Source organism: Vitis riparia, chromosome 18 (genome assembly GCF_004353265.1).
Source record: "Vitis riparia cultivar Riparia Gloire de Montpellier isolate 1030 chromosome 18, EGFV_Vit.rip_1.0, whole genome shotgun sequence".
Taxonomy (NCBI): Eukaryota; Viridiplantae; Streptophyta; class Magnoliopsida; order Vitales; family Vitaceae; genus Vitis; species Vitis riparia.
In genome coordinates this window covers 3,520,048-3,542,718 of record NC_048448.1, presented here as the reverse complement: position 1 = coordinate 3,542,718, position 22,671 = coordinate 3,520,048, and the positions used below count along the sequence as shown (strand labels likewise).

At 31.5% G+C, this 22,671-nt stretch overlaps 1 protein-coding gene across 2 annotated transcripts; it reads right to left on the bottom strand.

The window, feature by feature from the left end:
* Nucleotides 1-10,129: 10,129 nt before the first annotated feature.
* Nucleotides 10,130-22,671, bottom strand: LOC117907121 (biotin--protein ligase 2-like). 2 transcript variants are annotated; one of them, XM_034820512.1, is made up of 10 exons: nucleotides 22,508-22,671; nucleotides 22,014-22,362; nucleotides 21,864-21,925; nucleotides 21,639-21,787; nucleotides 19,362-19,482; nucleotides 18,926-19,081; nucleotides 18,709-18,754; nucleotides 17,199-17,265; nucleotides 16,665-16,741; nucleotides 10,130-10,485 (listed from the first exon to the last, which is right to left on the bottom strand). In XM_034820512.1, the coding sequence occupies exons 1-10, from the start codon at nucleotides 22,629-22,631 to the stop codon at nucleotides 10,443-10,445; spliced, it is 1,194 nt and encodes a 397-aa protein (XP_034676403.1). In that variant the 5' UTR covers nucleotides 22,632-22,671; the 3' UTR covers nucleotides 10,130-10,442. The 2 variants fall into 2 exon arrangements, with proteins under 2 accessions (XP_034676403.1, XP_034676404.1); XM_034820513.1 differs by having other exon boundaries at nucleotides 22,014-22,375; nucleotides 22,508-22,597.

Genomic DNA, 22,671 nt, shown 5'->3' with positions numbered 1-22,671 from the left:
CGTTGGTCGGCAGATTCACTTTAATTGTATTTATATGACAACTTAATGTGATCCATATGTTAAATTCCATGCCCCATTACCCCATAATACGATAATGCGATGCGTCCACCCAAAGACTATCCGATGGTGCAAATATAGAATATTCTCGATATTTTCTTCTACCATCATGCCATCATCCTCTATACAATCATTGGCAGATTAACCGTATTTAAGATCAAATCAACAAATTCATCATTATTATTAGACATGTTAATAAAATAATGTTGTCAAATTTATATGGACCATATTTTGACACATTTGGGCAGCCAAGTATGGATTTGGATTGAAGTAAAATAGAAAAATCAAAAAATAAAAACTATGGCTTTGGATAAATAATATGCTGAAATATGGAACGTGAGGCTATTAAATGTGGCATCCATTAAATTAGTATTTTATTTTTTAAACGGATTGATTTTATTGGTCTAATTGTATTTGTTAATGCTATTTACTACTGCTTAATAAATTAACAGGTAACAGAAAAGATAGATGGAAAGGAAAATGGGACTTTAACCTTCTATGGCATGGTGATGGATGCATCAAACCAACCCTGATTTTGAAGTCAAATCTAATCACAGTATACCAAATTTTGAAGGTTTTTTTTTTTTTTTTTCCTTAAAAGCTTGTTAGGCACTGCTTTTTTAAAACGTTGCTACTCCTAAAAATGCTTAAAATTATTTTTAAGGTATATATATAAATGTTTGACAATATTTTCAAAAATACTTTAAAAAATTAGAAAAATGCTTAAAATATTTTTAAGGAAAAAATGCTTAAATATTTTTTAGGAAAGCACTTGGGAGGAATTTTTTTAACACTTCAAACAAAATTAAATTTTCATAAAATACTCATTGTGTTCCCTACTACCCTTATTTCATTTTCACTATCTTGAAATTTTTATGACAATTTCTCACAAAAAAAAAAACCGATAACTAATTACCATAAAATAATTTTGAGATTTTATAAATCATTATAAGTTTATTATGCGGTAAGTTCAATAACATGAATTTCAATTTTTCGTGTATTCTACATTATTTTTATTTTCATAATTATAAAAATAATTTTTTAAGTTTTTTAATAATATTTTTATTTTGTGATAAAAATATTTGGTTTATTAAAATTTTTTAATAATTTATCAATATTAAAAACATTTTCATACTTATAGAATATATTATCAAAAATACTATTAAAATCATTCTAATAAAAGCACTTCTACTATAAGCATTACTAAACGGGTTCTAGGTATACCTAATTTTATGCTAATGTCATGTTTGATTTTTTTGAGAAGTAGCGAGGGAGTGAAAAATAATCATTCAAAAAAATAACAATACAAAAACATTTCAAGTTTTTTTCTGAGAAAAATCATATAGTTAGTGATGACATTTGGCATAGAAGTACGAGCACGAGATGCCGCAGTACGCGCGGGAGAGAACTGCAACGGATTATTTGTATGGTTGGTTATTGCCGTAGGCGTACTGAGTAGAAACTAGAAAGTACGCACGCACTGGATGCCGTGTACTTTCTCGGTAGTGTCTGGGACTCCATTTGCATTACGGGGTGGGTTGCCTCTTGGGGACCAAAACGGAACGGTTGGTAGTTAAACGGTGTTTAGGAAATGATGAACCGGCGAGCTGGCAGGATCAGGGAGGACCACGTGTTTGCTATTTGTTAGGGCAAATGAATCTTGTGTCTCCCACTAAGCTACCACACGGTCGTTTAAGGATGGTCTTCCTCCACACCGTCTCTGTCCTTGAGCTGTATTCTAGAGTTTTGTTATTTTCAGGTGAGATTCGACATCTCAGCAGATTTGCCTTTTATTTTTTTCAGGGCATGTGGAGAAAAGTGAGGGATTCTGTACAGACACATTTCCATTGTAAAGGCCCCTTGTGTCATTTAACTTTAGTTGCAAAAAAAAAAAAAAAAATCAAAATATTAAAAATAAATAATAATAATCTATGTATATTTCCTTCAAACCCTTAAAAAAATTTCAATGAAAATTTATTCTTTTTAGGAATTATTTGAAAATACTTTGAACTTTTTGCTTATTGCATTTTCTAAATTATTAAAGTTAATAAAAGTTATAAATATGTTTTTTACTATTGAAATTAATCATTTTTACAGTAATAAAAGAGATCGTTGAGGTAATTAAGACAAATCACGATATAAAAAGTAAAATAAATATTCATTTGTATATTTAATAAGTTTAACATTTCATTGCAAATTTTAAATGGTTCATTGATTAAAAGTGAAATTATAATTTGAAAATTTAAAATCAAAATTCTTATATAATTTGTAGTTTATTTTTTTATTTTTTGTCTTATTAACTTGCCAATGCCAATTTACTTAAATTGAGTTTTAAGTTAATAACTTAAAAGGTATTTGGTAATCTTACTTTAAGTTAAATTATGCTTACGTTATTGATTTAATATTTATTATTTAGTTTTTTACTTAAAGTATTAAGATTGTTTAGTAAAATTTAATACTTATTACTTAATAATTTAAGTGGACTTTAAGTTAAACCATACTTAAATTAATGGCTTAAAATTTATTACTTTATTTTTACTTTAAGTATTAAGATTGTTTGATAAAATTAACTTAAATTTATTTTAAACCATCAAATTAACATAATTACTCTTGCAAATTATAATTAAGACAAAGAAGGTTGAGTAGCAGAGAAAGTCGTGGAATAGCAAAAGAAATTATAGAGGTAACTAAAACAAATAAGGATAAAAAAGTAAAATGAATGCGTTAATTTAAAAATAAGTTAATTGTTTTTACTTATCATTTAAAGTTATTTTTTACTTTAAGTCATACCATTAGGTTATTTTACCATACTTAATTTACTTGATGACTTAAATTAAGTTATTAAGTCTGTTTATGTTTGGTAAAAACATTATGGTGATAACTTCAAGTTAAAATTATAATTAAACTGTTGACTTAAAACTTTTTACTTATTTTTTACTTTAAATATTAAAATTGTTTGATAGAATTAATTTAAAACTCATTCTAAGTTATCAAGTTGACATATTTATCTTCATAAATTATAATTAGGACAAAAGATATTGAGTAATAGTGGATATCATGAAGTAACAAATGAGATTGCGGAAGTAAGTAGGACAAATGGGGGTAAAAATGTGAAATGAAGATACAGACTTAAGAATAAGTTAATTGTTTTTACTTATTAAAGTCGTTTTTTACTTTTAGTCATTATCATTGAGTTATTTTATCAAACATATTTAATTTACTCAATGACTTAAATTAAATTATTAAGTTAATTTAAATTATTAAATCAATTTACCAAACACTCATTTAAAAACAATTTAACGTAAAGTTTATTTAAATCATTATATAACGAATATTAAGTTTTATTAAATATTACAACTTGAAGTTAAAAATAACTTTAAGTATTAGTCAAAATTTGAATATTTAATAAATAAATAAATTACCTAAGATTAATGAAAATATGAATATTAGTTAAAATTAACAAGAAAAAATGTCAATTTTACTAAATAACTTGAATATTTAAAATAAAAAATAAATATTAGTTTTAAGTCAGTAACTTAAAAAAAAAAACTTAAAAGACAACTTAATTCATTAAATAATAAACATTTTTAATACAATAAACTTAAGTTTTGAAACCAAAAGTCGATAAATGAGAATAAGCGAGGTGGATGCATGGAGACGAGGATCACACAAGTTTTAAATAAAAAATCAAAGAACAAACTAGTTTGTAAAATGTTATTTTCAATAAGGTATGGTATTCTTAAATATCATATCTAATGTAATGATATATTAAGGTATTATATTCGATGTGTAATGTCATATCATGTTTATATTTAGTTTGTAAGAAGCAAAAAAAAAAAAAAGATGAAAACACATTTATGGTTAACATGTTTAAAAATTATGAATAAAAAAAGTGTAAATTTATGACTCATGTAATACGAATTTCGACTTAGATTATTATATATAATAAGAAATATAATTTATCACATCTTATCATCAATATATTAATAACTTAACCATTTAACTTGATTTGAAATTAAATTATACTTAAGTTGTTGACTTAAATTTATTATTTAATTTTTATGATAGGTAAAAAGGTAAAATAAATATGCGAATTTAAAAATAAGTTAATTATTTTTACTTATTACTTAAAGTTGTTTTTTATTTTAAATTATACTGTTAAATTATTTTACCGAACATACTTGATTTATTTAATGACCTGAATTAAGTTATTAAATCACTTTAAATTTTAATTTGGTTTATCAAACACCTATTATATTTTAACTTAAATGAAGTACAAAATAAAAAATATATTTTTCAAACAATAATATTGGTATTATATAGAGTTTTTATGTAAAACAAAATAACATTTTATAAAAAAAAACCTTTTTAGCTTTTATATTGAGCTTATTATTTTAATTTTTTTATTAAATAAATTAAAGGGTTAATTTCATTTTTATACCTCTGAGGTCTTTGTTAAATACATTTAGTCCCCATAAATTTTAAATTTCATCAGAAACCTAATCTATCATCGTCTTTTACTTAAAACAATAGAAGTATTTTTTATTTTTTATTTTATGAAATTTCAAAACTAACGATGGTAAGATGCATTTAGTCAAAACTTCAAAGAAGATGATTGAAATTAACCCTAAGTTCAAGACTCCACTTTTTTTTTTTAAAAAAAAAAAATCAAATCCAAGCCAAGTTAATAATTTGCAAAAAGCATTATTAATATATTATAAAAAACAATCAATTATTTATACGGATTAAAGTAATCCAGACACATGTAATATAATCGTTTGAGTAAAATACAATTATGCCCCAACTAAAAGGCATTTAAATATGGGATTATATTATTCAAAAATATCAAAATCACAATTGTTTGGGTATGCAAATGCAGAACATCTTTCAGATCCTCATAAAGTTCGATTTCAAATAGGATATGTCTTTACTTATGGTGGAACGACAATATATTGGAGATTTAGTCAAACAGATAATGGTAGTCACATCTTCAAATCATTTATAAATTCTTATAATTTATAAAGCAAGTCGTGAATGTGTATAGTCAAGATCAATAATTTAACATATTCAAGAAACATGTGGACTATCTTCCATTAAAGGCAATGCAAATAAGTTACATGAATATAATATTGCTTGTATTGTACAAATTAAACGAGAATTCATAAAAGGTGATAAAACAAAGCATATCTCCCTTAAATTTTTCTATATTCACGAGCTCTAAAAGAAATGCGAGACTGATGTTCAATAGATTCGGTCATGCAATAATCTAGTAGATCTATTCACAAAGGTGTTACATTCGGCTACATTGAAAAGATTAAAGTGTGACATTGGAATGCGAAGATCGAGAGATCTAGCAATTGAAATGTTGAAAAAATAATAATCATGTCTACATAAGGGGGATAATACTAATATGGATGCTACACTTTTTTTTTTTTTTTCCTTAGTACAGGTTATGTCGTACTGGGTTTTAATAGCAAGGTTTTCAATGACACAGTGACCATATTTTTATGATTATTAAAGGGGGGAGTGTTATAAAATGTGAGAATTTTAGCATTTTGGGAACTTACATTGATCATCCATAATAATGTTTATCTCTTTATAGCTCCCTATAAAAGGGGGACCCTTAATGAAAATCAATTCAATTTTCTCTCCATGCATTCTATTTTTTTTTTGGCTTTTATATTATTCTTTCACTTTGTTTTACAACATTTTTTTTTTAATTTAAATAGTGATCAAGTAAATAAGTTGGCAAGCCCTTATTAATTCTTATTATAGTTTTAAAAGAAAACTTTGGGCTATGTTTGGGAAAGTTTTAAAAAATATTTGTCAAAAAGGGTTTTTAAAAACATTGCTCAATTATTTTTAGAACTTACATATAAAAACACTTATTTTTTTATGAAAAACATTACATACTTATATTTAATATAAAATTTTAAAATAATATTTATATCTTCAATTACTATTTAAAACACTTTAAATTAAGAGTCCGACCCTTAAAAACAAGGTTAAGAAAATATGACTAAAAAAATTAATGTTTTTTTTTTTGTTTTTAAAAACCGGGGAAAATAATTTTTATTTATTTTTCAAACTTATTTTTTTATTTTCTTTTATTTTTCAAAATTATTTATAAAAAACAACGATCAAACAGTATAAAAAATTCTTAAAACCAATTTTCTATTTTTGAAAATAAAAAACCATTTTTAAATCAGACAATCAAACATATGGTAAAATACCTAAATTTCACTCTAAAAATAACATATATTACAAATTATGGGGGGAAAAAAAAACTTTTTATCAAGATTTTTTAAAACATGTTTTAGTTAAATTTTTTTTATTAAAAAAAAACTATTTTAAATAACCATTACAAAGAAAGTTTTAAAAAATATTTGTCAAAAAAGAGTTTTTAAAAACATTACTCAATTATTTTTAGAACTTACATATAAAAACACTTATTTTTTATGAAAAATATTACATACTTATATTTAATATAAAATTTTAAAATAATCCTTATATCTTCAATTACTATTTAAAACACTTTAAGAAAATTAAGAATCTGTTCAACCTTAAAAACAAGGTTGAGAAAATATAACTAAAACAATTCCTGTTTTTATTTTGTTTTAAAATTTTGGTGAAAATAATTTTTATTTATTTATTTAAAATGATTTTTTTATTTTAAAATTTTACTCATAAAGAACAATAATGAAATAGTATTAAAAATTCTTAAAAACAATTTTATGTTTTAAAAAATAAAAAAACCTTTTTTAAATCACACAATCAAACATACTATAATACCTAAAATTCACTCTAAAAATAACGCATATTACAAAATATGGGGAAAAAAAACTACTTTTTATCAAGATTTTTTTGAAACATGTTTTAGTTAAAAATTTGTTTTTTATTAAAAAAAAACTATTTTAAATAACCATTACAAAGAAAGTCCATCGCCTCTCAGTAAAGCACCAAATACGCTGCACCAAATTAATATCATCCTTGCGGTACGAGCGGTCACTTTCATTGGCGCTCGGAGACAATACTGCTCGTTAACGTGTACCAGGATGCAGAGGATCACGGAAGCGCCCCTCTCTTTTACAGTGTTGACCGAGGCCCAGTCAAAGTGTACCAATCCTGACGTGGATAGAACGCCGTGGTCACTCACACTGCTCGTGAACGGCTCAACACAGCTAGGCATACAAGTTGTAGCAACGTGTTGTGACTTGTGAGCGCGTGCAAATAGTGTCTGGGTGATCAGCATCAACTCTCAGATCCCTACCGTCCAATTCTTCTATTACACGTGGCAGCGATCCCACTTGGATCGGATGTTGACCTTCCCTGCGAGTGGCAATGTCAATCTCTACAGCAGTGACGAAGATATTTTTCATAGGGCTAGACTGGCTAGTGGGATTCAACTATTCAAGTAACAAATCATTCAGTAAGAATAAAATTAGATGGTAGTTTGGTAAATTTGATGAGAAGGGGAATAACACCTTTCTTCAAAATGATTCAAAGAATAATGCGAGGTCGTACCCAAAAATAAGCCTTTTAAAATCTAGACGAACAAGTCTCAACCCATCCATCCACTCATGACTAGGTAGTATTACCCGCGATTGTTGACCATTTCTAGAAAGCCAATCATACTACAAGAAAGAAAGTCATTCCAAGCCCAATTCATTGGGAAAAATTATCATATCACCGACATTCAAATCAATACCAAAATGATGAAAAGTCATCATTTTAAATGTATACACGAAAAAGAATTTTGATTTTTTCAGAGGGTGGTACAAATGAAAACGAAGGGAGTCCATGGGAGGCCTATTAGACTTCACTTTACTCTTGTGAGTCATTCAACATCTGCACATTTAAAAAAATATATATATATAATTTAAATTTAATTGAAATCATAAAAATCATAATGATTATAATAATTTCATAATTTCAAAAGAGAATTGTGAAATTAAATTTCTTAAAAATATCATAAATTTAAAAATAGTTACAAACAGTATTATATTTTAATAAATATTTTTTTAAAGCCACTTTATTTTTATTTTTTTAAGTCCCGAACATCTAAATCCCAATGATGAAAACCCCTCGCCGTACTCTTTTGGTCTTAGCCAATCTTTGACTAATGTTACCTTATCTAAATACGTGATTTACTCTCTTTGGTCCACCATGCGTGCGTACCATGTGATTATGCTAAAGGATGCTTGACCAGTCTTCTTCCTCTTATTCCCGTTAAATTCTTCGAAGGTCCATGATTGATGCATGTGTTAATTATTTGAATTTGAATTTCCTCTTCCCCACCGTCACCGTCCCCTTTTTTATTTTATTTTATATCTTATCACTCTAAAAGAAAAATAAAAAAACCTAAAATACTTTTAATATTAAAAACTGGTCCAACTCGTCGTCTAATTTCATTAATTTAATTTTGGATAATATTTATTTTTTAATTTAATAAAAAAATCAAATATTATCTTGTGACCTTTAATTGAATAAAAAAAAATAAAATATATATATATATTTTTTTAACTTTTACCTCTATCATGTCTTCTTACCAAAAAATAAATGAAATAAAAGAAAAAGTAAGGGTATAATATATGATAAATATTATGCGATTATTAAAATTTTTATATATTTTGGAAATTTTTATTTATTTAAGAAAGAAATGAGAAAAAAAAAAAGAGGAGTCTGTGAAATATTTTATTAATTATAATTTTTTTTAATTTTTAACTTCCCCACAAGTCTCAAACTTTAGAAGATTGGTAAGAAAGGAGGGAAAAACAATTAAGGATTTTAAAATAAAATAAAGTTTGGGTAAAAGGCCAGATGTCAGAACTCAGTAGGCGGCAATGGACCGCACAATCCAGAAAATCCACTTTCTCGAAGGACTTGAAGAGGATGTAGCGACTTGGCTCCCTCAATCCACCTCCAATTTTCTGATTGAAAAATAAAATCCCACACTAAAAGTCTAAAACCATCAGAATGAATTCAAAAACCAATCACGTGACTGTTCTTCTCCACTACTACTTGCTCCTTACTAAAATCCAGGGTTGATAAAGTCATCTATAACAGAAGCACCACAAAGGCATTAGCTTTTACTATGCTTTGAAAGTGGGTAATATTTCCCCTTTTTTGTATTTCTTTTTTGGGTAGTAATTATAAGAAAACGACAGGAATTAGCATGGTGTTATTATCTCCATGATTCATCACATCTGGCTGTGATGATGACCAAATGGCTTATACCCTAACCACAGAAGCTAAACGTTGATCATATTTGTGTATCATCAATATATAAAGTATCTATTGGCCAAATGTGTGGACTAAGCCTCATCCAACCAAAGCAGGACAAAGCCTACGTTAGACAAAACTTGCAACTTTTACATAATGGATACATGGAAGAGAGAGAGAGAGAGGGTATGTCTTGGGTTCACATGGATGACAAAGAAACGGAACTTAAAAAGCTAAGTCACTTACCTTTTGCAGCCTTTCGAGGATGGCTCAACCTCAACATAATTCCACATTGTGATAGAGACAATGTCTGGCTCACGGACAAAATGGGTTGGGGCCACACCAATAATATATCAGTTGGTCCTTGTATTCACAAAGGAAGCCTCAAGAGAGAGATAGAGAGGGGGAGAGAGAGAGAGAAACGGCAGTTACCCTTACCCCACAATCATAAGGTATACCCAGTGTATCAGGGGTGAGTCGCGCTAGTGCCCCGACACCCTTAATGATCGTAGGCTCCTTGGAAAAGGAATCTTTATCCTGCATGTTTTAACCAATCAACAGTGATAAAAGCAACAATGTCCTACTTGCATCACATTGACAGCCCCTCAGACTAGGATATACAACACTTGGGGTCATAATGGGGTCCATTTGATCACAGCTAACACAACCACACTCACCATAAAACAACTGCTTTCACTACCCTACTTGAAGCCCAACCCTGTGTTGCTACATGCCATTGCACCAAATCCATCATACAACCACTTATTCAAATCATTTTATAGCTGGCAAACAAGAGACCAAAACTCCCCGCAACTGATTATTTATTACCAATATCATCACCCATGCTGTATTAGATTATCAAATATGGATATATATATCACTGGGAATATTCCATTTTTTGGCTCACATATGTACGAGATAGTTGTACAGCAGTCTTGATTAATGAAATCCAACCTACTTAACTAAAGGACGAATTGATGCAAGTTTGACCGATATCTCATTTCTCAGGGAAAAAAAAAAAATCCAAAACAAAGCAATATGTTGGAATACATTGACCACATATAAGAACACACAGAAAAAAATAAAGATAACAAAACACCCTCAGTTGTGCACATGGTGCAGCATGATTGTTATCTCCAATAGAAAGTGACAAGGAATCTTCCTCACTCTAGTTTCCTCCTGATCAGTCCTTTGAAGAAGTCGAAGCTGTAGCCACATGAAAAATACTATTACAATTACTGTATATTGAGATCATGGTTAGGTTACTACAATAATGTATTTTTGCAACCACAGCATCCAAATGCAAACCACTGGAAACAATTTCAGCAACTTATCTTAAGAAGATATCGCATTGCAAAACATAAAATTCAGAAAATTTTCATGAAAACCAACAAAAGCATGCTTAATAGGCTGTTTAATGACCATCCTTGGCTTTAAATGCAGAAGGAGATATGTTTCTCACAATCTTTATCATTTATAGGAAAAAGAAAATGTTTCTGCAGGTCTGGTGTATATACACAATTGAAGCTCTTTTGCAAGAAAAAACGTTAAAAAAAAGACCAAAACCCAAATAGTATTCATATCACCCAACATTATGTTTAATAAACATGATAATCACATTGCAATGTGGCATCCAAAACTAGCAAAAAGGACAGTCTAGCTCACTAGTCATAACTGGAATGCCACAAAGTCCAACAACCCAAAATGAGATCCCAGAACGATGAGTAAGATGATAGTACAAGCAGAAGAATTCAAACCCAGTATGATGACCTTAGGAAAATGAGGATATTAACTGGATAATTTTGATGCAGTGTGCAAGATGGAACACGACAGAAGCTCTGAAACAGAACAAGTTTTTGTAATTCTTTGTGATTAAAACAAGGTTTCAAGAGAATATAGTCCCCGGGTGGTGTCTTTTCAACCATGCCAACTCATATCACGGCTGTCCATAATGAGAGAAGAGGTAAAAATTCAAATAAAGGGGCGATATAGGAGGAAAATCAGAAATCCTGTATTGAAGTTGTTGAATGCATAAAGCACCAAATTTCAGTGTCTCTATGAATGGAACTATCAAACAACTTTTTCAAATTATTTGCGAGTCCTATGACAGTCATATGCACAAAAAGACCAAACTGAATATTATCTTGAGATACTTCCAGCAGCTCAGGCATCTGTCAGGGAAATGAGAATCCCAGAGAGCACCGCATCTCTGTTTATCTTATTATTCTCAAAATGATGTAATGCAACCCAGGCCACCAACATAACTGCTCTTTTTTCTTTTTCTTTTCTAAACTAAATTTTTTTATTAAATAAATGGATGTGTATGAAGCCGTGAATCACAGATTAGTTAAAAAGGCCAATCTAACAGTAGAATGGATTAATGTTATTGTTCCAGATATAACTGCATTAAGACAGGCACAGCAAGTCAGCTTGGTTGATGATCATATCAATTAGTACAAGATCATATCTCTAAGGTTTTGAGAAAGAGAGAGATTAACATATCATCAGTTTAATGCATAAACCAGCTCAGCGTCATGTCAAGATTATCATAATAATCTTTTACATAAGTTTTTGAGATAAAAAGAATAAAATGTTCATCATTGACTCAGTAAAAACAAGATGCAGTTTCCAGAGGCAAGAAACTTTATAATTCAAAAGAAACAAAAAAAAAGTAGCAGCATAAGATAAAGTTTGCAAAAACATAAATAGTTCAGAGATACACATCATTCAAGGAGAGGGAACTAGCAGCCTAGCGGGCTAGCACTAGACATGAGGTTTCTTTATGTCCATTATTTGATTATACACTATTGATTGATGTGATTAAAGGTGAAAATGAAAAATTTGGATTCTGGAGATAAGGAGAGATCTAAAAAACAACATAACTCAAACAGGTAACTGTTGGAATCCAATAATTATTCTTGATTTCATGGAGTTTATTTGATTTCTTCCTAATTTTTGTGCATATTTTCTGCATATTTAGATTAGTTGACTACGTAAATTAGGAAGGTTGTAATTTAGAGGATTTGTAGGAAGAATTTTAGGAATAGGTCAATTGTCTTATTCTATTTCCATTTATTGTACAAGTTTGAAAGTTCTATATATATATATATATATATATGTACTAAATTTTCAAAAAAATAAGAAGAAGATTTTATCAGAGCTGGAAAAAGGTTTATGGTAGTTTTTTTCCTTCTTCTTGGCTTTCATTGCCAAGACTTGCCTATCAAATTCACAACCTTCTATTGCCATCAACCCTTATTTATTGGCATCATTGTAATAAGCCAAGACACACTAGAGAGACGTGTTGGAAATTGCATGGAAAGCCATGATCAAGGGCTAAGGACAGCCACAAGGGTAATACACAATTTAGAAACAACAAAGATGCTAGGTTTGACATCAACCTCAAACAGTCTCCCTTTCACAAAAGAACAACTAAATCTCTCATATAAGATTATGGGAAAATCCGAGGTTTCCTCTTCCTCCACTTATTGTGTTTTTGCACAATTAGGTACTTTTAAAATAGCCCTTAGAACTTCTAGTATTCTTCATTCTAACATTTAGATTATTGATTTAGGGGCAACTAATCACATGACCAAAGAGTTTTTTTTCTATCCTACATTTCATGTTTTAGTAACCAAAAAATATAGGTTGCTAATGGATCTTTGACTCCTATTAGTGGTAAAGGCAATGTTTCAATCACTCTCAATATCACTCTTTCATCTGGTTTGCATGTCCCAAATATGTCTTGTAACTTATTGTCCATCAGTAAATTAACAAAATCTTAAAATTGCTTTATAACTTTCTTTTTCACTCATTGTGTGTTTCAGGACCTAACTATGAGAAAGGTAATTGGTAGTGCTAAAGAGAGAAAGGGTCTCAATTACTTGGTTACTAAGGAGCCAGGAAAGATTCAAGCTCATCAAATAAAAGGAAATGTAGAAAAAGAAGAAGAACTCTGGTCAATGCATGAAAGATTAGGGCATCCAAGTTTTTTCTCTTTGAAAACTTTGTACCCTAAATTGTGTGTCAACCTGGATCCTTCTAAATTCCAATGCGAAGTTTGTGAGTTATCAAAAAACCACCATATTTCTTATACTTTTGAGTAGTAAAAGGAGTGAATTTCATTTTTCTCTCATCCACACTGATGTTTGGGGTCCTTTACAAGTTCCTTATTGTTCAAGAGCAAAATGGTTCATAAGTTTTAGTGATGATTGTACTCAAACCACATGGATCTCTCCTAAAAGAAAAATCCGATATTATCCTCACTCTTAAACAGTTCCATCAAATGATTTGAACCCAATTTAATGCAAAATTGCAAGTTGTGAGGTCGGATAAAGGAGGGGAGTATTTAAACCAAACTCTTGGAAATTATTTCTTGGAGAATGGGATTATTCATCAAACCTCTTGAGTAGGCATTCCTCAACAAAATAGGGTAGCTGAAAGAAAGAATAAACATTTGTTGGAGATAGATAGAGCCCTAATGTTTGCTACAAACGTTCCTAAGTTTTTTTGGGGAGATGTGGTGCTTACAACAGCCCACAAAAAGCCTAAACTCCAAGACTTCAATAGACAGCCTAAAACAACACCTACATCTTGGCTTTCTTCCACCCAAAGTCTTTCGTTGTACTATATTTGTCCATATCCCAAACAAAAATAGATTCATGCTTGATCCCAAAGCCATTAAGTGTATTTTTTTAGGTTATTCCCCCACACAAAAAAGGTACAAATGCTAGCATCCACCTACACAAAGGAAATTTGTCTCCATAGATGCAAGTTTTTTTGAAAACCAACCCTATTACCAGATATGTAATCTTCAGGGGGAGAAAATATTGCAAGAAGATCAATCTTGGATGCTTCCTTTACCCATTTGGAGTTATGCTACTGAACATGGTAATGTAAAGGAGGAAAACAACATACAACCAACAACATGAAAAGAAACCGACATCATAAAACCAGCAATAGCAGAAAATGCTACTGAATATGGTGATGTAGAGGAGGAAGACATCATGCAACCAACAATAGGAAAAAAAACCGACATCTTAAAACCAGCAGTAGCAGAAAATGTTGATTCAGAGTTGATGGTTTACTTTAGGAGGCCAAGGTTACCAATGCAAGAGTAAGAATCAATCTCTCTTACACATGACCAGTCATCAACTCCAAAATTAGGTACATCTAATCCTTCTAATCCCTCTCTTCTCAATCATGGTTTTGACACTGATCTTGATATTCCTATAGTTATTTGCAAAGGTGATAGAAGTTCCACTAAACATCCTTTGTCAAACTTTCTATCATATCAACAGAATTTGCCACCAATATAAGGCCTCTACCACTCATTTCTCCTCAGATTCAGTTCCTAAAAATGTAAAAGAGGCTCTAAGTGATCCTAGGTGGAAGGAGGCTATAAATGAGGAGATGAAAGCCTTGTCTAAAAATAAAACATGGGATATTATTGATTTGCCCAAAGAAAAAAATCAGTGGGATACAAGTGGCGTTTACTATAAATACAAAGCTAATGGTTTGATTGAGTGGTATAAAGCTAAATTAGTAGCAAAGGGATACACACAAGCCTATGGAATTGACTACCAAGAAACTTTTGCACTTGTGGCAAAGATGAATTTCGTTAGAGTTCTTTTATCCTTAACAGCAAATCTTGATTGGCCTTTACAAAAATTTGATGTAAAAAATGTTTTTTTGCATGGGAATTTGGAAGAAGTATTTATAGATTTGCCTCTTGGTTTTGAAGGAAAATTCGGTAGTGAAAAGGATTGTAGATTGAAGAAATCATTGTATGGTTTGAAGCAATCTTCTCGGGCATGATTTGAGAGATATGCTAAGTTTCTGCTCAAATTTGGTTATCACCAAAACTAAGGAAATCATACCCTTTTCATCAAGCAATCACCTGAAAAAAAGATTACTGCACTTATTGTTTGCGTAGATGACATAATTGTCACTAGAGATGATGTCGAAGAGATGCAAAATCTTAAGTTGGCAAAAGAATTCGAAATCAAAGATCTTGGAAATCTAAGATATTTTCTTGGCACTGAAGTGGCAAGATCAAAAAGAGGAATTTATGTTACTCAAAGGAAGTATATCCTTGATTTGCTAAATGAAACCGGGATGCTATGATGCAAACCTGCAGGTACACCTATTGATCAAAATCATCAATTAGACTTCATGACTGAAGGAATACCAGTTGACAAAGGGAGATATCAAAGACTTGTTGGGAGATTAATTTATTTATCCCATACAAGGCCAGATATAGCATATGCTATTAGCATGGTAAGTCAGTTTATGCACTCTCCCTTATAATGTCATATGGATACAGTCTTGAGAATTTTGAGGTACCTAAAGTCAACTATAGGAAAAGGTTTATTGTTCTCAAATAACAATTACCTTAGAGTTGAGGCTTACACAGATGCAAATTGAGCAGGTTCTACTATTGATGAGAGATCTACTTTAGGGTACTATACTTTAGTAGATGACAATTTCGTTACTTGGAGAAGCAAAAAGAAACATGTAGTTGTTTGATCTAGTGTTGAAGCGGAGTTTCAAACCATGGCACTTGGCATTTGTGAACTCATGTGGCTAAAGGGTTTATTGAGGGAACTACAAGTTAATCTTGAGAATCCCATGAGACTGTATTGTGATAACAAGACTGCAGTTAGCATTGCTCACAACCTAGTACAACATAACAAAACTAAACATGTTAAGATTGATAGATATTTCATTAAAGAAAAGATTGATAGTGGACTGATTTGCACTCTGTTTATTGCATCCAAACTACAACTAGCTGATGTTTTCACAAAGGGAGTTCAAAATCCTACATTAAACTCCATGGTTAGCAAGATGGGAATGGACGATATCTTTGAATCAACTTGAGAGGGAGTGTTGGAATCCAATAATTATTCCTGATTTTATGGAGTTTATTTGATTTATTCCTGATTTTGTGTATATTTTCTGCATATTTAGATTAGTTGACTATGTAAATTAGGGAAGTTGTAATTTACAGGATTTGTTGGAAGAACTTTAGGAACAGGTCAGTTGTCTTATTCTATTTTCATTTATTGTACAAGTTTGAAAGTTATATATATATATATATATTTGTACTAATTTTTCAAAGAAATAAGGAGAAGATTTTATCTTCCAACAGTAACAAAGAGTGCAATTTCAATAAGCACTTGGACTTGTGTCATAAGTCATTTTGAGTAGCCTCTTATGGTTTACCATTGGAACTCACAATTGACTGCATAACATGTTTAGACACCAGATAATTACCAAGTACAGTTTCCACATTTTCTCTATCTTAGTTGAAAAGAAAAAAAAAATCATTATTATCTGTATAGAAAACATATATTCATGGATAAAATAACATTCAATTACCATACCTATTTCCATCAGGATGAAGCTCACACATTTGACCATCATCACCAATAGCCAACAAATATCCCGAGGATGCCAGACCCTACAATTAAAAGAACGAATTACTGGAACCCAATTAAATCAAGTTCTTGCACCAGCAATACACAGATATTTCTGGTTACTTAGGTATGATGGGGAAATGACATTGTGCATAAGTTGGTACCAGATACCACTTGGAAGTTGTATAACATGATTTTCTGTCAGGTCAGTGGTCAACTGGTCATTTCTTTTCATATAGGAAATCTTTCTACCATTCTTTCTATAGATATACCCGAGGAATGCAGTAACAAGTCCTCTAATGATAAATTGTAAATCCTGAAATAATGCAGGCAAGTTTTAAAGAATAGAAGAATGAAAATTTACCCCCTGCCCTAAGCCACCTGAACAAAAGAGACACTAATATATATATAAAAAATCCAATTATATAGAACCGAAAAATATACCCAACTTTGTTTTTATTTGTATGTATATTTATGTAAGTGATTAGGACGTATTTCTACCTGAATTGTTACTACATTTTCCACCATTTGGCCCTCATTATTTTCTTGTACGATAACTCTCTGCCCACTGCATGCATATAGCAGAACAAAGTCAGGACTCTGTAACCAATGTAGCATTATGAAGAATATGTCTATACCAAGATGATGAGTGCACTGCATATGGTACACAATGAATCATGGCTACAAGAGAGCTAGTCTTGACAGACTGTCTACAACATATGGCATCACTATTTGCACATGAACATAAACATGGGTGTATCATTCAATAACAGAAAGAAATTTGCCAGGAGACTTTTTTTTTTATGGCATGCTAGTCTTTTAAAAGTAGAAAGACACTTACAACCATATTAATTCTGCAGCAATCATGGTACCAATGATGAGTAGCAAAGAAGTAACACATCCATAAAATGAGAGCATCTAAAATGAAGACAATAAGATGGCTACGGTTTTTATTTATTTATTTATTTTCTAGGAAATTTAAAAGTTGATTAAAAAGCATCCAATCAAAGAGCTTAAGGCCTGGCTCAAGTGGTAAAAGGGATGGGGAGGGGGGAGGGTTTGTGGGAGGTTCTAGGTTCAAGTCCCAATGGAGCCAAAAATTTACCTATCAAAAAGGAAAAAAGAAAAAGAAAAAAAAAGCATCCTACCAAAAAGAGGCACTGCCCATATATATAGGAAGCATAAAAAGAGCTCCAGAGGCAACAAAACTAAAACAAAAGCTTAACTCTTTCCTGAACAGTTAAAGACATCTGTGAAAAGACAGAGGAAGCACCAATAAAAGAAGGGATGAGAGAGAATGCCAGGAGATTCAGTTCTTGTACTCAACAATGATGTGGATTCACCACAAAAAATTAAATAAGTTGAACAGTAAGCAATCCATCCCCTTACTCTTAAAAGAGGCAACTATGCCTGCAAACTCATAAGCTTGGGATGCAGTTCTGACTACGTTAGAAGTCCTTGCTGAACTTCCTATGATCCTATCTCTAGCATTTTTGCTATGATGAACAAATTTTTTTAACTTTCAAAAAGAAAAAAAAAATCTGGACTATTCCTTAGATGCCACAAAAGTTTACATGTGTACTATGACGATTGCTAGTAACCCAACTATCTTATGCTGCACAAGAAACTAATGTAATCATCTATTTTCAAACCTTAATGGTATGCTTACAGTTTTAGAAACTTCATGGATTGAAAGACAAAAAGCCTGTGATCTATACCTAATGTTTGTAACAAAATAATACAGGAAACAAGAATATGAATGATCAATAGGTTGTAGCACAACTTAGAATTATCAGGTATCCCAAGTAAACCAAGAGAATGATATCAAAAGTTTAAGCCAGCTGCACACAACATGTTGGGATGGGATGGGAGGACCAAGGAGGGAGGGAGTGATTACGGAAGTTTTAAGGTCAAAATGATCATATGTTTTCATTTGTACAGAAAAATATGCTGTGAGTGTGAAACCACAGAAAACTATCATCAGGCACTGTGTAACATAACTATGTTTTACCTATGTAGCCATGTCTTACAATATAGTTCTTCAAGAGTTTGAAATCCTGCATGATGGCAGCACAAAAAAATATTTTTTTAAAAATGACATTATTCTTTATATTACATGTAGTTTATGGAACACAAAATAATGTCCACAATGAATAAAGCATGTGATTGTTGCTCCAAAAATTGGTATGTTTCTTTATAATGTAGGTAGTTTATTGGGTATTATTCACCTTGATTTATGAAAAGACTAAAAAGAGTCTCAAATTTATTGAAGAAAGCTGCAACGATATCTTCTCTTCTAAATTGGTAAGCAACAGAAGATAATTCTCGTAGTACTGCATTCAAGCATGTTGTCGGTTTCTCATTATCAACATTCAAGCCTATACCTGCATAACATGGCATGAATTTGTATCTGAATGGTTCAATCCTCAAATGAATTTAAGTGCAGTCTTTCAATATTAATGATATAAAACCAGTTCATGAGCTAGCAAGCAAGCAATGGCGGTTGAAAATAATATATTTGGTAGAAAAGGACAGGGCCACAGAATGAAAACAATCTATCAATCAGGTGTATGGTAGCATATCTGATTAAAAAAAAAGGTATATGGTAGCATAGTCAAATGAAAAATATCCACACGGCATCAGATGAGGAATGAGTCAATTTACCAGCGCTGACATTGAACTTCCGTGATTTATATGTTGAGGTGCATAAAATGCCTCCAACTTTAAGACCATTTAAGTACAGATCATTTGGCCACTTTATTTTAACATCAAGATGTGGTAATCCCTGAAATTGATTAAGTTCCCAAAATGAGCACTTCAATGATTAGACCTCAACATCAAGCATTGGCTCACAATTACAATAAGACCATCATGAATAATGTGTACTAAGTAGCTAAAGATGACAGATAAAAAGCCTAAACTTTTCCACAATGCAAAAATATGATAACCTCAATCAAGGGTTTAGGTTCTAGCTTTAGATGGTCCTCACTGAAATAAAAACAAAATCCTGATCCTCTACAAATTATTTTAATAGAAAACATTCAGAGATAAACTTTGAATTTTCAAGAACTCAAATGACTTCAATTGAGAAACTTAAAACCTTGAATCCTTGATATTGATGGATAGTATGCTACAACGGAATGTCAAACTGTCAACTAGTTAACCAACACCAGCACTATGCATATACTTTTAAGTAGTAAATGCAGTCACTCAGAGTACCCAAAGCAGAAATCTTGGAAGTCAAGAAAATTTACTAGCATCTAATTATCAGACATATTCTTTGAATTGTAAACTTAAAATTTTTTCTGATGTTTCCAAACCCAAGCTTTGTCATTGAAGGTCATGTTTAGTAGTTTTGAGCCCATTTGGCCATAGTTCTAGACTCTCGAAAGAAAATACTCATAAAAATCTTTACAAAGAAAATACTCAAAATCTTTTTATAATGTTTTAAATAATTTACAGATTTCTCTAGCTTCTTTAATAAAACTCTTGGTTTAGTCAGGTTTAACTCCATGCCAACCATACCAAACCACATCTCCTTAAGGCATGAGGGCAATGAATAAATAAATGATTTAGATACTATAGTCAGTTTTATAATTTTTACACAGTTAGAAAGAGTTACTGCTGAGGAGTTCATAAACTGAGAAATCTTCTCCAACGATGCCAACCAAACAAAATGAAAAGCCACTTTAGTGGGGACATGGTAACAATAAAAACAAAACTTAAAATTTCCTAATGATCTAATGTGTCATAAAAGATGTTCTACTAAATACAGCTCCCACTCCCAGTCTCATAAATTTCCCCCAAACCAACAGGTTATTCCCTACTCTGATGTTGTTTACTGTCTCAACACATGACATGGAATTAAATCTAAAGAAAATAATTAAGAAGCAAATCATCATAGCAATAGCACAGAATTCCTGGATGACAGATTCCAGTACTGAAATTGGGATTATCTTGTGAAAGTGCTCTTCGATGCCAATGAGTAGAAAGTTCACTCATTGATCATTCCGTCCAGAAACAGCATCTTTTTTCATTATTGCAGTCTATCACTATCTCTTGGGTTTCTCCCCAAATTTCCAAAACAATTTTTCTAAGAGAGCCCTATTCATTAATGACATCAGCTGAACAAAAAGTCCACTCTCTACAGTCCATAACAAACATTAGCCTGATCTCCATTTTAATTTTTTCCCATGTCCCTCTCATAGAATATCCTTTGGATTTGTTCCAACTTCCTAACAACCAACATGGTAAGAAAAAACTCTAGTAAGATTTTCTAGGTTAGATTATGAGAAGTGTGCGTTTTCCCCTTCAAAAAATATGACTCATTCGAGTTCCTTAGAAACCCAAATAAGCTATAAGAAGAGAGGTCAATTCACATTCTAATTTAGCCACCATCTCCTGAATATAGGAATTCTCCAACTTTAAGAGGCTCACTTTTAGCCACATTATTTCCTAAGCCTGAAATTGCTTTGATCTCAATACATATGACATACCTCGTATCCTTCATTGCTTCTTATAAAGTCAACATAAGGCCCCTTCAACTAGGGTTCTGAAGTTTGACCAATTGCTCCCATTTCTCTGTATTCTGTTGTGCTCGTCAATTTCTCTCCAGATGATTTGATTGCTTAGTTGCTTGGATCAATGGCTACCAAACTCCTGCTTGGTTGAATTTCACATGATTCTGTCTCGGAAGAACATGCAATACCCAATACCATGGGGCATAACCACTGATGAGTTTTTTCTCATATACCTATTTTTTCCATGTGTCGAATTGATCTCAATCATGATGCTGAGAATAGAACCTACGTACTTCTCTTAAGTCTTAACTGGCTTTAAAGAAGAAATTTCAACTCAAAGCCATATAAAAAAAACCAGACAGTTTAAACTCTTTTCCCCATACTTGAAAACAAAACAACATATTCAAACAAACCTACTTACCTTTGAGTCGCATATGCTCTTTATTGCTTCTGTAATAGCGAGAGAAACAACATATTGTAAAAGGGGCACTGTCCGACCATCCTCCATTTGTAATGTAAAAGAAAACAGAAGGCAGCCCCTTGGAGATTCCCACTTATTCTTAGACCGACCTGCAATATGCCAATATCACACCAATTATATTCCAAATGAAAACAACATTCTAACAACTATGACAACGTTTTGGACCTCGTCCTTTGAGTTGAACATCAGCAACACATACGGTACCAATGGGCAGCTCACAAAAATTGCTGCCAAAAACAAAAACAGAAATTAATATAAACAAATAAATAAAACTCGATGGAGAGATAAACAGAATTTAGACATTCCAATGCTTACTGAGAAACAACGTCGTGGGTCGAAAGCAACTGCGGAGACCAAATAAGGAACCTACCAAAAGTATTCGTTGACAGAGAACTCATAAACAAATCCATCTGAAAAGGCTCTTCTTCAGTTTTTTCGATCTCCGGGTGCAAAAGGATCGACACTTCACCGTTGTCGGGGAGTTTGAGAGTGTTATTGGCCTTCAGAGATTTAGCAAATTCAATCTCAGCAGACGATTTTCCACATAACACCAGAAGGCTGGTTGATTGCGAATCCATTGCTAAGGAGCACAAAAGATCAAACTCAAACTTCCTTCCCAATTTTCTCTTACACTCCGCTTGGTCGGTGAGCAAACATTGAAAAACTGAACCAAATAGCTGTATTAGAGCCAGTTTAGTTGAGATGGTAATTGAAACGCTGAAAACTGCTAATTCCCTTTCATTTCGGCATTCTCTAAGCAGCCAAACAAACAGAAGTTTTTAAAAAATACAAGGGAAATAAACTCAAACCTGATGCGGCTAGCGGTAGAGATAGACTGCAAGGCTTCTTCGGTGGATGAAGGAGTTTGCGAAGGGAGGGAAAGGAGAGAGGATTCTGTGGAGAAAGACAGCGAAGGAAACTCGTGAAGGGCATAAGCCCGAAGGAGTACTTCTACACTTCTGAACTGGATGCA

Excerpts from the sequence above, each read along its gene's own strand:
- LOC117907121 (XM_034820512.1), bottom strand. The coding sequence starts at position 22,631 with ATGCCCTTCACGAGTTTCCTTCGCTGTCTTTCTCCACAGAATCCTCTC. Across the intron at positions 19,483-21,638 it reads AGAGCATATGCGACTCAAAG|GGATTACCACATCTTGATGT; the intron begins GTAAGTAGGTTT and ends AATCAATTTCAG. Across the intron at positions 10,486-16,664 it reads CTTCATCCTGATGGAAATAG|CTTCGACTTCTTCAAAGGAC; the intron begins GTATGGTAATTG and ends ATGTGGCTACAG.